Source organism: Solea solea, chromosome 4 (assembly GCF_958295425.1).
Source record: "Solea solea chromosome 4, fSolSol10.1, whole genome shotgun sequence".
Classification (NCBI taxonomy): Eukaryota; Metazoa; Chordata; class Actinopteri; order Pleuronectiformes; family Soleidae; genus Solea; species Solea solea.
The window spans coordinates 4,983,794-4,995,993 of NC_081137.1; the positions used below are offsets into that span (position 1 = coordinate 4,983,794).

A 12,200-nucleotide genomic window follows, 5' to 3' on the forward strand; every position below is an offset into this window, starting at 1 on the left:
TTTAAATATGTCCTCATTTATGGTAGTATTGATCGAATTGTATCGCCATTAATCTCTGATATGATAAACTGTTAAGATTCTCAATTTACAGACTGGAAAAATGGAAATAAACACCAGAAACAACACTTTAACTTAACTAATGTCTTTGGAAGCAGAGTCATTATTCGACTGTTGGAGCATTATGTTTCTAAAATGGCAGTTATGCATGTGGTAACAGCCTAGAAAGTGTGATATCGGGAATCGGCACATGAAAAAGTGGTATCAAGCATCCCTAATATTTAACGCACTGGGAGAAGGGGAGGGGAGAAAATATGGGAGATAGGAAGACAGGGAGAGACAGACAAAGACAAAGGAAGTGGAGATATGGCCAGAGAAGCAAGGGACGGGGGGTCGCGGGGGCAACAGAGCAGAGGATGTTAAGCCTGTTTGTGGGAAAGTGCCTCAGGGATGGCAGCTTACTTACAGAGTTTGTATTGATCCATCATTTAAAAAAAAAAAAAAACAGCCTCTGCTGTTGTGATGTGTGAATGTGCGTTTATCCATCTGCTGCCTGTGCAGAGATACTGTTTCCACCTCTTTTGTCTCATAGATCATTCGACTGAAGGTCGTGCATTTCATTCTTTACATTTTTTAGTTTTGATACAGCACAGAGACTGTAAGGCCGCGGGGCTGAAACAGGCAGCTCCAGTAAAAGAGAACAAATGGTCCGAATGTCTTGTTTTCCATTTCTGTGATGGGAAAGTTTGAGCAGGGAATGTTCTGAATGTCGCGAGGGGACATCAGTGTGCGCAGGTGTGTCCCCGGTATGCGAGAATGTGAAAGATGAGGACGCGTGTCCAAAGAGAGGACAATTTATTAACTTGCTGGGTTCTTGTTTTATCTCAGTGCCGGGGTGAAATTGGCCCATTCAACTTCTTTTTTAGTCTTTTGGGAATTCAAAGCATTCAAATTGCTTTTGAAAAGGTAAAGAAAATAAATCATGTTGCAAACATATGTTACTGTTGCGGTTATTCAGATGCAGCTGGACTGAAAAAAAATCTGTTTCTAGTTATAATCCCAAAGATACATCCAGTTTCATGCCCGTAATCCCATAGATCAGTCATTCGCAGAGGCCTGGTTTGGATCCACAGATGGGGATATTTTTGCATTTCCATAAGATTCATATGTATTTATTTTGAATTACACGCCTAAAATGAAGCTGATTCATTTGTCCAACACGTATCTTTGTTTTTTTAAAACGAGCATTAGCTGTCACAAACTTTATGTAATCTGTAACATTAAAAAAACTGACTGCCACTTTTGTGTTCTGGCATCAGAGAACCGAAAAATGAGTCAGCTCTGGCCTTTATTTGTGATGAGTCAGATATCAGGCCAATCCAATGTAAGATATATATCTGCTTATAATTTAGCATTCACTTTCGTTTCTTTGTACTTGTCTGCATGGTTCTAATATGTTTTAACCTAAGGCAACACACGGCGTCTATTATTTCTGCACATTTCTCAGGCAGTGGCAAAAAAATGATTGCCTTCAGTGGGCGTAAGTGACAAGAACAGCCTGATAAACACACCCACTCTCCAGGCTGAGCTGGTATTGACAGTGGGCACTTGGGAAAACTCTCATGTCGTGATGGATTAAGAAGCTGTGATTAGGTTATTAGGTATAAATTCATACCAGTGCGTGGAAGGACGAAACGGAGAAGATGCCCAGTCGCCCCATGGCCAGCTTTGTGGGACGCGACGCAAAACCCAGCAGGCGTTTGGGGTTGGGCGGCTCGCTGCCCTGCAGACTGGCCAGGTAGCAGCGGCAGCGGAACAGGTCCATGTGAAACTGCTCCAAGTTCTGCTCCCACAAGAAGATCTAAAAGAGGGGGGGAAGACGTGTGAGAACAGTGAAAGGGATGCATTAGCGGTTATGTAACTGACGGAGCTGATTCGATCCAGATTTATCCACTGGTGATGGCCAGTGTTGAAAACCCACAAGAGAGATAAAGAGGGGGGAAAAATGTGCGTACATGATCAGTGTGTGAGTTTTGTACTTCGGTCATTTCAGGAAGAGTGCGATGTGGGAGTGATGAAGAAGTGTTACTCACTCACACAACCCCCACCTTTCACCGACCTGTTGTGTTATGTATCAGAGAGTGGGCTGTGGGAGGTGGAACACAGAAACACTGCTTCATTTATACATCATCTCCTTCCCTGCATGCACACATTAATCCCAGGCCTGTCTTCTTATGTAAACTCATTTTACAGATCATTTTTTTTCCTTTAATATTCCTCACGTACAGAGTTAAAAACCAACAGCTTCCAAATGAGGGAGGGAAAACATCGTCCGAGGGGCATCTCATTGTTCCCGAAAAGCCACAAGTGACAACAAGTGCCAAACTTCATTTCATCACAACAAAAGGAGTTAATCAACTGCCCCGAAGAAAGGAAAACAAGAACATTAAATAAGTTTAAACAGAACTTTTGAGACGACAATTTTAGACAGATATAGGGACGTTGAACTGGATTGGATTAACATAAACTGGTACAGTGTGACTTTTTCTGACCTGTATTCTTTCTTCACTTGTTTTTGTAAATGTTGTTTTGAACGTTTCTCTGAAGCCTTGATTCGTCTGTTAAGGGTTAAATAAAACGAAGACACAGAAAAGAGACACCCTGATACATTGAATGGTTGTTGGCGGATCAGTGGTGGAGGGAGACGTCTTTTAACCGGATTTAAAGTGGTGTTCAAGCCTAAAAAGTGCCGAATAAATAAATTCCATTTTGTTTTTTGAAAGAAAATGTTACATACTTGATTTTCTTATTTTATCACATTGAATACATGAATAAAACTAAAGGTTTTTGAGTCACACAATGATATAGAGTAAAAAATTAGGTACTTTTTTTGTAGTGGAGATGCAACCTAAACCGTACCGTGCCGTGCCGTGCCGTGCCGAGGCAAGACGAGTAGAGCCGCTGGAAACACGCCATTTGATTGACCTAAGCTGAATTGGATTTGAGGGCCCCCCCTCCAACCACCTCAAAGTAGCCAGATACAAATGTAACTGTATAAATTATAGGTTATAATTATAGTTTATATATATTTACACCAAACCAAAAAAGTAAACCAATGTTAAATTACTTAATTAACAATCTGTAACTCCAAAATAAAACCAAAATAACTTAATATAAACACAATTTAAATATCTTAACATATCTGAAGACATCTAGACTTCTTTAATATGTGGTTAAAATTTCTCCACACACTATTAAGCAACCACTTAGTTCACTTATGCCTTGGCCCGGCTCTGCACAAGGAGGCCTACTGTCGGTGAGTACATGAGGCCCATTGCGATGTTTACATACAAATCTGTTTTGACACTCAACAGTAACTCCAGACACGTATGGAAAAAGAGTAAAGCTGCACGCTTCATTCCACTGACAGTGAACAAACCTGAGAGTGGAAAAGCTTTGAACCTGCAGCTGTGACCTGTTTGAAAAAACAGCAATTACACGTGAAAAAAACCGACTGAGGGATATTTCAGCTTTCACCTGCCCGCTCATGTATGCATCGCGTGTGTTCCGACATGTGCTGTGAGGACGGCGCTTAGAAACGAGCGCCGGTCAGAATATGTTTGGAAACATCTGTCGGCGCGAGGTTCTCCTGAAGAACGTCTCTTTCGCCTGGATGACGCCACAGCAGTAAAGGTGATTTATTGCAGATATTTTCGGCTTCAACTTCAAAGATGCGGAGATGTGCACGTGCAAAGTGGTGTTTTCTTTCAACTCGAACGCTGCTCAGTACACGAGATCACAAACCTGCTTCGCATCAGCATCACACAGGCATGTGATGAAGTAGCGTTGAGGTGAAACCACTCGTACTTCTTTCATCTCGACTATGATTACTGTATAAATTAGAATATTACCTGCTCCAGTATGGTCTTCCTCTTCTTGCCGTCGGTGACGGTGGACAGCTGCATGTCTCCCATCTTCTTCATCTTCTCGTCCATGTCGATCTTCTGCTCCAGCTTGCGGATCTCGGTCCGGAGCAGGCGCACCGTGTCCTCGCGGTGGTGCTGCCGAGCGAGAGCAGCGGCGCACGCGGAGTGGATGGCCGTGATCCAATTCTCCAGCTCTGTCTGGCCCGACGTCTGTCAACGTAAAAGGTATCGATCAATCAAAGACCATAAGAAAACAGGTCAGAAAAGCAGGGGAGAAGGAAATTAAGAGATTGAAATATCACTTTAATAGCCTCTGAGAGACAACAGTCGCCGTAATCTCATCACTTATCGTGCCCGTCGCTGATTGAATGTCACTGTGGACAGATGCCATGAATATAATTAGACACATTTGAATATTACACAATGGTGACTGTGGCGGATCCCCGTCAGTTTGACAGTGTGGCCTTTAAACGTGTCACACGTGAAACGAACACATGGACACGGAACTGGCTTATCTCCCACATGGCTAAATGTCAAGTCCATGTACATGACACACACACACACTTCCATTTATTTGGACAGCCTAAACTATAATAATGGCATAATTTACGACTGTGGTTTCAGCCTTGACTCATGAAGAGTAAAATTCCGTCCTGTGCAGACGTGATTTTGAAAGGAACTCAACTCTTACATCACACACATGTTTTAAATACCAAAAGGGATGTTTAAAATACCGGCGTCTCTCTCACCTGGAAGAGGAAGGCGTCCCCGACCGAGTTGCTGAGGCAGAAGACGAAATCTTTCTTGGGGTGCTCAGGTACGGCCTGCACGATGCTGTTCTCCACCCACAGCGCGTGTTTCGGAACGCTGTTGTGGTCGATGCCCGAGCGACTATCTGAGTCATACAGGAAAAGGGTGCAGCCTTGAGGAGAACAGAAAACAGACAAGACAGTTATTTCTTTCTTCTTTTTTGTTTTTGTTTTTACTGACATCACATTAAATGAAATATGTTTGGAACATCTACAAATAAAAACCCAACACCAAATGTGCTGCATTTCATCCCTCAGTGGAAACAATGATGCCCTGCGTTGTTAGTTATTGATGCTAACGTGCAACATGACATGGAGGAGGAACACTGGGAGACCAAGTTTATTTATTTTTGTGGGGGGGGGGGGGGGGGGGGGTGGGTCCAAGGAATGCAGCTGCAGATGCCGCATCTGCATTTTGAGTATATGAGATTGGATTAGACACGGGTGCCACCGTAAGATTAGATTGAGATGAGGCCCGAGAAGAGGCAACGTAAGGCCACTCACACGGGGGCGAGAGAGGACAGCAGAGGTGACGAGCAAGGGCAGGCGCTGCGCTGGGATGTGATGTGATTATAGTCGTACGCACCAGGAGAGATAAAGTAGGTTAGGTCCAGGTTAAGATGTTATCTGAATGCAACGGCACGGCTGAGTGATTCCGACTAAAATAAATTGTTTTACCACCCCCCAAAATATATGTTCGTTGTTAATAAATATTGTAGGTAACAAAGTCTTGGATTGATTTGATTTCAGATGCAGAAGCTTTTAAAGGGACAGTACAGGGTTTCTTAAAGTGGCAGTGTGTATTTACAAGGTATTTACAATACACAGTGCTGCGGCTGCTCGATTATGGAAAACAATCCTAATCACGATTATTGAGGTCAAAATTTACGATTACTCATCGACTTGAACCTGAAACAAATGGAATTTATTGTACGTAAAAAAGTGGCTTTGAACATGAAATTTTTAATGCCTGTGTTCTATCTTTGCCGGATGACACCATTACCACATTAAAAGCGTTATTTTCAGAGTAAAAGCCCCCCATTTTGGAATAATCCATTTGTTTCGACTATTTTTGTAATCATTTGGGGCCACAATTGTAATTGAAACACAACCTCGGATTAAAACTACACAGTGCTCAGTATATAAGAGCAAGAGCTATGTATTATTTAATCATAAACAAGGATTGTTTATGCCATTTCTTTATGCCGTAGATTTCTTTTTAGCTGAATCCTACATATTTAAGGTTATTACATTGAGAAAATATAGCATCAAAGAAAAGGATAGTCTGCCTAGCCTTATAAAGGCAAGGCTAAATGGCATTCTCGTCACTATTCTGGTCAGTTAAATCCTAACATGGATCATCATGTCAATAAATCATCCTCAGTTTGAAGCTGCCTCACAATTTCTGTCACTCTCTGTTGAAAAAAACACAAGTAACAGATTACAAGACTCTGTGCGACACCTTTCAGAGAGACCCAGTAGTGTTTCCATTTGCGCCTCGTTGCCGTTTCCACCTTCTTGTTCTTTTTATGGACCAGGAAGTTCTTCACAGCCAGAGCTCCAGCTTTCCTCACTGTGCCTTGTGCACAGCCAGTCAGAGCGTCCGATGGATACGCACTGCTGAGCGTGCCGCTGCTCTGCTCGTCGCTCACAGCCGAGCCGGCCTCCTCCGTACAGTCCCGGCCCCGCGTCTACAGAGAAGGTCATCGAGAGATGAAGCAGGTACATCACATGACCGCACAACGGCAGCACGTTCAGACGAAATGCACAAGGTAACTGACCCAGGCTTGATTGTCCAACTCCTTCCTGAAGTTCTCGTACACTCCTCCTCTTCCTCCTTCCCCACCTCGTCCCTCTCCTCCTCCTGCGCTGCTGCTCCCGCTGTCGCTGCCGTTGAACACGCTGCTCTCCGCCGTCGAGTACACGGAGTACGAGGCCGACATGGCCTTGCAGCGGCGCGACACCAGCTCCCCGTCGAGCTCTGCGGCGACGCCGTCGATGCCACTGTCGCCGTACTCGCTGCCTTCGCCCAGAATGCCGGAGATATCCTGACAACAACAACAACAACAAAAAAAAACACAACTGTGGATTATTGGATTATCAGCGTGCATGCAGAAACGCAATAATCAATAGGTGGAAGTAAAAAATAGTCATGATGCAAGAGGTCATTTCACTCCATGTGCAAGAATCAACCTGACAGCTCATGCTACTCAAGAGGTTCACTGGTTTGTGTGTGTTTGCATTAGTGTTCCCGCATCACAATGTGCACATATTTAGTCGTGCAGTTCTGCTACATGAACGCTTCCCACTGTAAGTGACAGGGGGTGCTTTCACACTTTTCCCCTTCACAGAACTCAGTCTCCCTCTGTTCCTCTCCTCTTTGTTTTGCTGTGTTGTTGATCTATTTATATCCAGGCTCAAAAATCCCCCTCAGCCTGACTGGATGAATTTATAATGAGCACTTAGGGTGCACTGCTATCCAAGGGTGCTTAAAGGTTCTGGGAATAACTTAAGACTAAAACTTGGTTTGCTATTTTTTATGTACTTCCTTCTTATTTACTAATGCTTTCAACAAAGACGCGATAATTGTGGAGGCCTTTCTTTATTCTTGTCAATTAAGGAGACGAACGCCCACAGTGACTCTCTATCTGAAAACACGACACACAAAAACACACACAACTGCAAAGCATGTGGAGACACAGGAAGTGTCCGCTGTCACCAAAATGTTAATGGCTGGACTGACTGTCGTGTCCCTGAACCCCCTGAACTTCCTGGATACAACTGGTAAACAAAGCCTTCTTTCTACACTTGAGACTTTTAACCTTTGACCTTTAATAACTTGTGTAATCCGTGTTGTATATTTATTCACATGTTGATTCGTAATGTGATCTAACCTGAGTCGTCTGTGCACGGCGTCCTTGGAAAGCAGGGCAGGGCACGGCCGGGATGCCGAGCCCCGCCAGGCCCTCAGAGAGGCAGTGGGATCGTCGGCAGGGAAGTGTGAACGCTCCGTAGCCTCCGACATCCTCCTCGGAGGGAGACATCAGCCCCTCCTCCCCGTGTCCATCGCCGTCGCGGTCGGCTTCTTTCCTGTTTTTAGGGTAGCGGCTCCTCTGGCCCCTGAGGCCGGGACTCTGCTGGCTGCACAGATGGTCCAGGGACGATGCTCTTTCAGCTGAACCTGGAACGCACACAGGTGGTTACTGCAGGGCAGAGTGTGAGGGTGGAGCAGATTTGAGAGTCAAATTAAACTCCGCCATGTCTCTGTGAAACTAGAGATTGACTAATATGTTTTATTTTTTTTTTTTAAATCAGGGCTTGTTTGATGCCAATCTTTTGGCCCATAGATGTAATGGTCTATCCAATCTACATTTTGTGTTGAATTGAGTGCCATTATAGTATTTTCAATTAAAAAAAATGTACAAACTAAATATTAAATACATGAAATAGGTCATTTATCATGTTCCTTAGAACAAAAATGTGTGATTTGTGAAAAGGGGCTGATTAATAAATAATAATCGACCAGTGCTGATGATTAAAAATCATAACAAATATCAGCCTGATTAATCAGCGCGACTGATTCATCAGTCTACATCTCGTGCACAACATGCCCACACATTCCTCCGAGCTCTGCCACCACCCGAGGCCGTGCTTAGATGTTCAACTGATAAATTGTCAGCTCCGGTCTACCTTCATGCCAAAGCACAGCACCAGTTCAGCGAACAATCCCGTGATCAGCTGAACTCAACGGCAACTCGCGAAAGTGAAAATAAGCTTCAATCAGTCGACTTGATTTCCCTCGAATCATTTTCTCTTTTTTTCCCTCTTTTACTCTGTCTGCAATTTTCTCTCACTCCCTCCTCATCATCATCTGCAAATGTCTCTTTTTTTCAGTCAGTCCTTTGTGGTGCTTTTTGAAAACAACATGCAGAAAAAAAAAAAAATCCTGAATATCAACTGTCCTCTTTAAAACAAGAGAATGTAACATCCTGTATGTTACATTCTGGATGTTACATACAGGATGTAACATCCTGTATGTTACATTCTGGGTGTTACATTATCACAGCAGCAAGTTAAAACATTTGAAGCAACTGTGAGTGATCGCTTTTAAGGTCCTCATCCTCACCTGCTCCGGGCCGAGTGAAGCGCTCCTCCTCCTCCTCTTCTTCTCCTCCATCAACGATCTCCTCCGTGCTGGTGAGATGCTCCTGGCTCAGGTCGGACAGAGAAAACTCCAGGCTGTCTTCTCTCCACATGTCCGCCGACTTGGACCGCTTCTTTTTGAAACTCCCTCCCTCTCTGGGGCCCTCAGTCATTCGCTGCAGGTACCGCTCCTCCCCACCAGCGTCTCCCTCCCCCATGGAGTCCTCTCCACCGTCCTGAGCTATCGTGTCCGCCTCCGAGGTTTCAGGGGTCGGCGTGGCCAAAGGGTCGTCGTCCTGCTGAAAGGACTCTGGCCTCATTGTCATGGCCACGCGCTGTGTCCAGTGAGGGTTGATGCCGAACTCTCCGAAAGCATCCGTGGCGTTGAAAGTCTCCAGTCCGTTCTCCACGAGCGACTGCGGGATGCTCGGCGTGCTGGACGAGCGAGTGGAGGTTTGAGAGTTCCTGTGTTCCTGCTTCACGGAGGAGGAGTGCCGGGAGCGGCGGGTGATCGGGTGCTTGTTGGAGAGACGGAGCGAGCGGGACGTGTGCTTGCGGGAGAGCTGTCCCGCCACGTCGCCGTAGAAACCACTGTCCCCGTTCTGACTCTCCACATTTCCCATGATTCAACTGCAGAATAAGGGAAAGGTTTCTGTTATTTTACAGCTATGTACTGGTCTAGTGCCACATCTGTGATTTATCTTCTAACCCTTTAACACCTTTTTTTGCTTATTTTAACCATAAAAGGGCCAGAAAATGTCCAGTGAGTCAGTGCTTTTGCCCATTTTTCCAGAACAACATTCAATATCTGGCAGTTTCCAACTTAATACACTATTTTAACACGCAGTTAAAAATTAAGAAAAACCAAGCGTTTTATTTAAAAAACACTGTAGTTGTACATAAACACCAGACTTGTGTGTTAAATTTGAAATTTAAAACAACGTTTGTTTGAGTTTTTGTCTCAATGTCCAAAAACAGGCCAAAAAATGATGTACAGGCATTTTTCCAACTCTTTCACGGCTGATTCGCCAACTTCCTGCAACAGCGAGAGTGAAATCCCCGTAATAACCATGTAGGCTTTTCAGTGTTAAAGGGTTAACTATATTAAACATTAAATGACTGTATTACATGTATGCTTATTAAGTAGAGGGCTAATGTGTAAGATTATTTCTTTTTTATTTTTAAATTTTCATGTAGATGTGTGTTCTTGGGAGGGAAACAACATCTTCTAACTTCGACTGAAATATCTGGGTGGAGACTTTCAAGGTAAAAAGAGGACTCCTAAGTTAAAATGTTCTCAGCTCAATACTTACATTTAAATCCCGATAAGTGGTATCAAATTACAGTAATTTACAGCAACGGATGCATTTATGGATTTATGGTAACAGATGCGTTTTTTTATTGATCTGACTGACACTCTCCTGTTTTACTTTTATCATGATTTATTGTGTTCACCTGCTTGACTTGAGCATTTTTTTTTTTTGCAAAAACATCCAATAACGAGACGCTCTTTCAGTTTGCTCGTCTTAAAACTGGCGTCTACCTATTTTCACGCAATATTTCACGGCAAAGTGCAGATTGTGCCCTTTAATGAACAAAGAACGCGAATGAAAATAGACTTTAACGACTTCCGACAGAGCTCTCAAATGATTATGACCCGCTCTATTACTTTGTTGGATGAGTGCGCAGCCTTTGATGTCCCTTTAACTGATGGCAGCGGTTTCAGTACACAGGATCTCTGCGAGTGCTTTGTCGGGGGTGAGTCATCCCCAGACAAAGAATATGGTGGATCAGGTATCCAACATTGAAGAGGAAATTCCCTTAACACTAATTGGCTTCTTCAACAGTAACCCTGGATGTGAAGGAATTTGTTGACGATGACGCACAAAAAAAGGGTTTATTTAGAGATTAAACAATATGGAAGTTTAGTGGTTTTGTCCCACTGAAGTATTCAGAATGCATTTGCAATGCAATTGAATACCAAAATGGTTTGAAGAAATAAGGTGGATTTCTGAAACAATTAATCGATTAAACAAGATTTCCGATTGTTTAAGCTTCTTAAATGTGAATATTTTCTTCATTACAGTGAATCATTGTGGTTTGTGGACAAAACAAGACACTTGAGAACGTCGTCATTTCCACGTTTGACGAACACCGATGAACGTTTTCGGAAGGTTTTCTGACATTTTATGGACCAAGCGATCAATCAATTAATCGAGAAAATAATGGACAGATTAATTGATTATTCTTCGTTATGAGAAACATTTGGTTTAACCCTCTTAAGACCATTATATTCAGGCTGCCTGGATTTATATAGATTTTATGGCTGTAGAATTGCCAAAAAATGTTCATTGAGTGAGTGCTTCTGCCTCCTTTTCCCAAGATAACTCAAACTTTCAATATCACAGCCTTTAAGACAAACCTAAGCTGGTTAAAGTTACTTGATATGGCTGATTCCTTATCAATGATAACTGGCAATTAAAAATATAGTGTATTAATAATAACAATTAAATTTGTTGACCAGTGCTGAGATATTTTTGGTGTAAAAGTTACCCTCACCTGAAGTTAAGCCTCCACCTCACAAGCGTCCCTTCATCATCGCGGTATCACCGCGCATCTTCAAACGCGTCGCTTGTTGTCGTCGCTTTGGCCTGAGAGGAAGCAAAAAAAAGGAAGAAGAGGAGAGAACACAGAGGAGGAGAGAGGAGAAGGGGAATGAATTCTCTTTTGACTCCAGGAGCATCTGCCAGGTGCATTACACAGAGTTCAGTGAAAGAGGTGAAACGAAGGTGAGGCCAAAGCCGTGAGAGGAAATCGGAGATGAAAGACACCGTGCAGGGAACACGTTTAATAAGATAATGCAGGAAAAATATCCATAATATGCACACATACTCTATAGAAACACACGGAGCCTGAGGGGAGAATATAAAAGAGAATGAAATTCAAAAACAGCCGCGTTTTATTTCAACTGCACCGTTGCAGAGGAGAAGGCATGAACGGGCTTGTGCACAAAACATTTTTGGGAAAACACCTCTTCCCCCCCCCCCCCTGCAGACAAAGAAATGCACACACACGTTTAAAAAAAATGACAGAAGATGAAAGCAGCTACGAAGTGTGATTTTCTTTTTTCCTGCTTAAGACTCAATTAAATGATCCTTGCCAACACAACCTCATTTTCCTCTAATACCAACCCTGAGCTGCTTGGAGGCGACCACGATTTCCATAATGTGCTGTGTACAGTGTGAAGGTATGCAAGTGTGAGCATGCTTACTGTGTGTGTGTGCATATTTTCAGTTCAACAGTCAGATTAAAAAACACATTTATA

At 43.3% G+C, this 12,200-nt stretch overlaps 1 protein-coding gene across 1 annotated transcript in view; it reads right to left on the bottom strand.

The window, feature by feature from the left end:
• LOC131458293 (rho guanine nucleotide exchange factor TIAM1-like) overlaps window positions 1-12,200 on the bottom strand; it is a 53,374-nt gene that overhangs the window by 24,891 nt on the left and 16,283 nt on the right. Inside the window, exons 2-9 of the mRNA XM_058627268.1 lie at window positions 11,435-11,526; window positions 8,859-9,505; window positions 7,627-7,913; window positions 6,514-6,780; window positions 6,195-6,423; window positions 4,673-4,845; window positions 3,909-4,133; window positions 1,673-1,858 (exon numbers count right to left, since the gene is read on the bottom strand). Of these exons, the coding sequence (XP_058483251.1) occupies window positions 1,673-1,858; window positions 3,909-4,133; window positions 4,673-4,845; window positions 6,195-6,423; window positions 6,514-6,780; window positions 7,627-7,913; window positions 8,859-9,498 (2,007 nt within the window). The 5' untranslated portion in view covers window positions 9,499-9,505; window positions 11,435-11,526. The remainder of the gene's footprint in view (window positions 1-1,672; window positions 1,859-3,908; window positions 4,134-4,672; window positions 4,846-6,194; window positions 6,424-6,513; window positions 6,781-7,626; window positions 7,914-8,858; window positions 9,506-11,434; window positions 11,527-12,200) is intronic.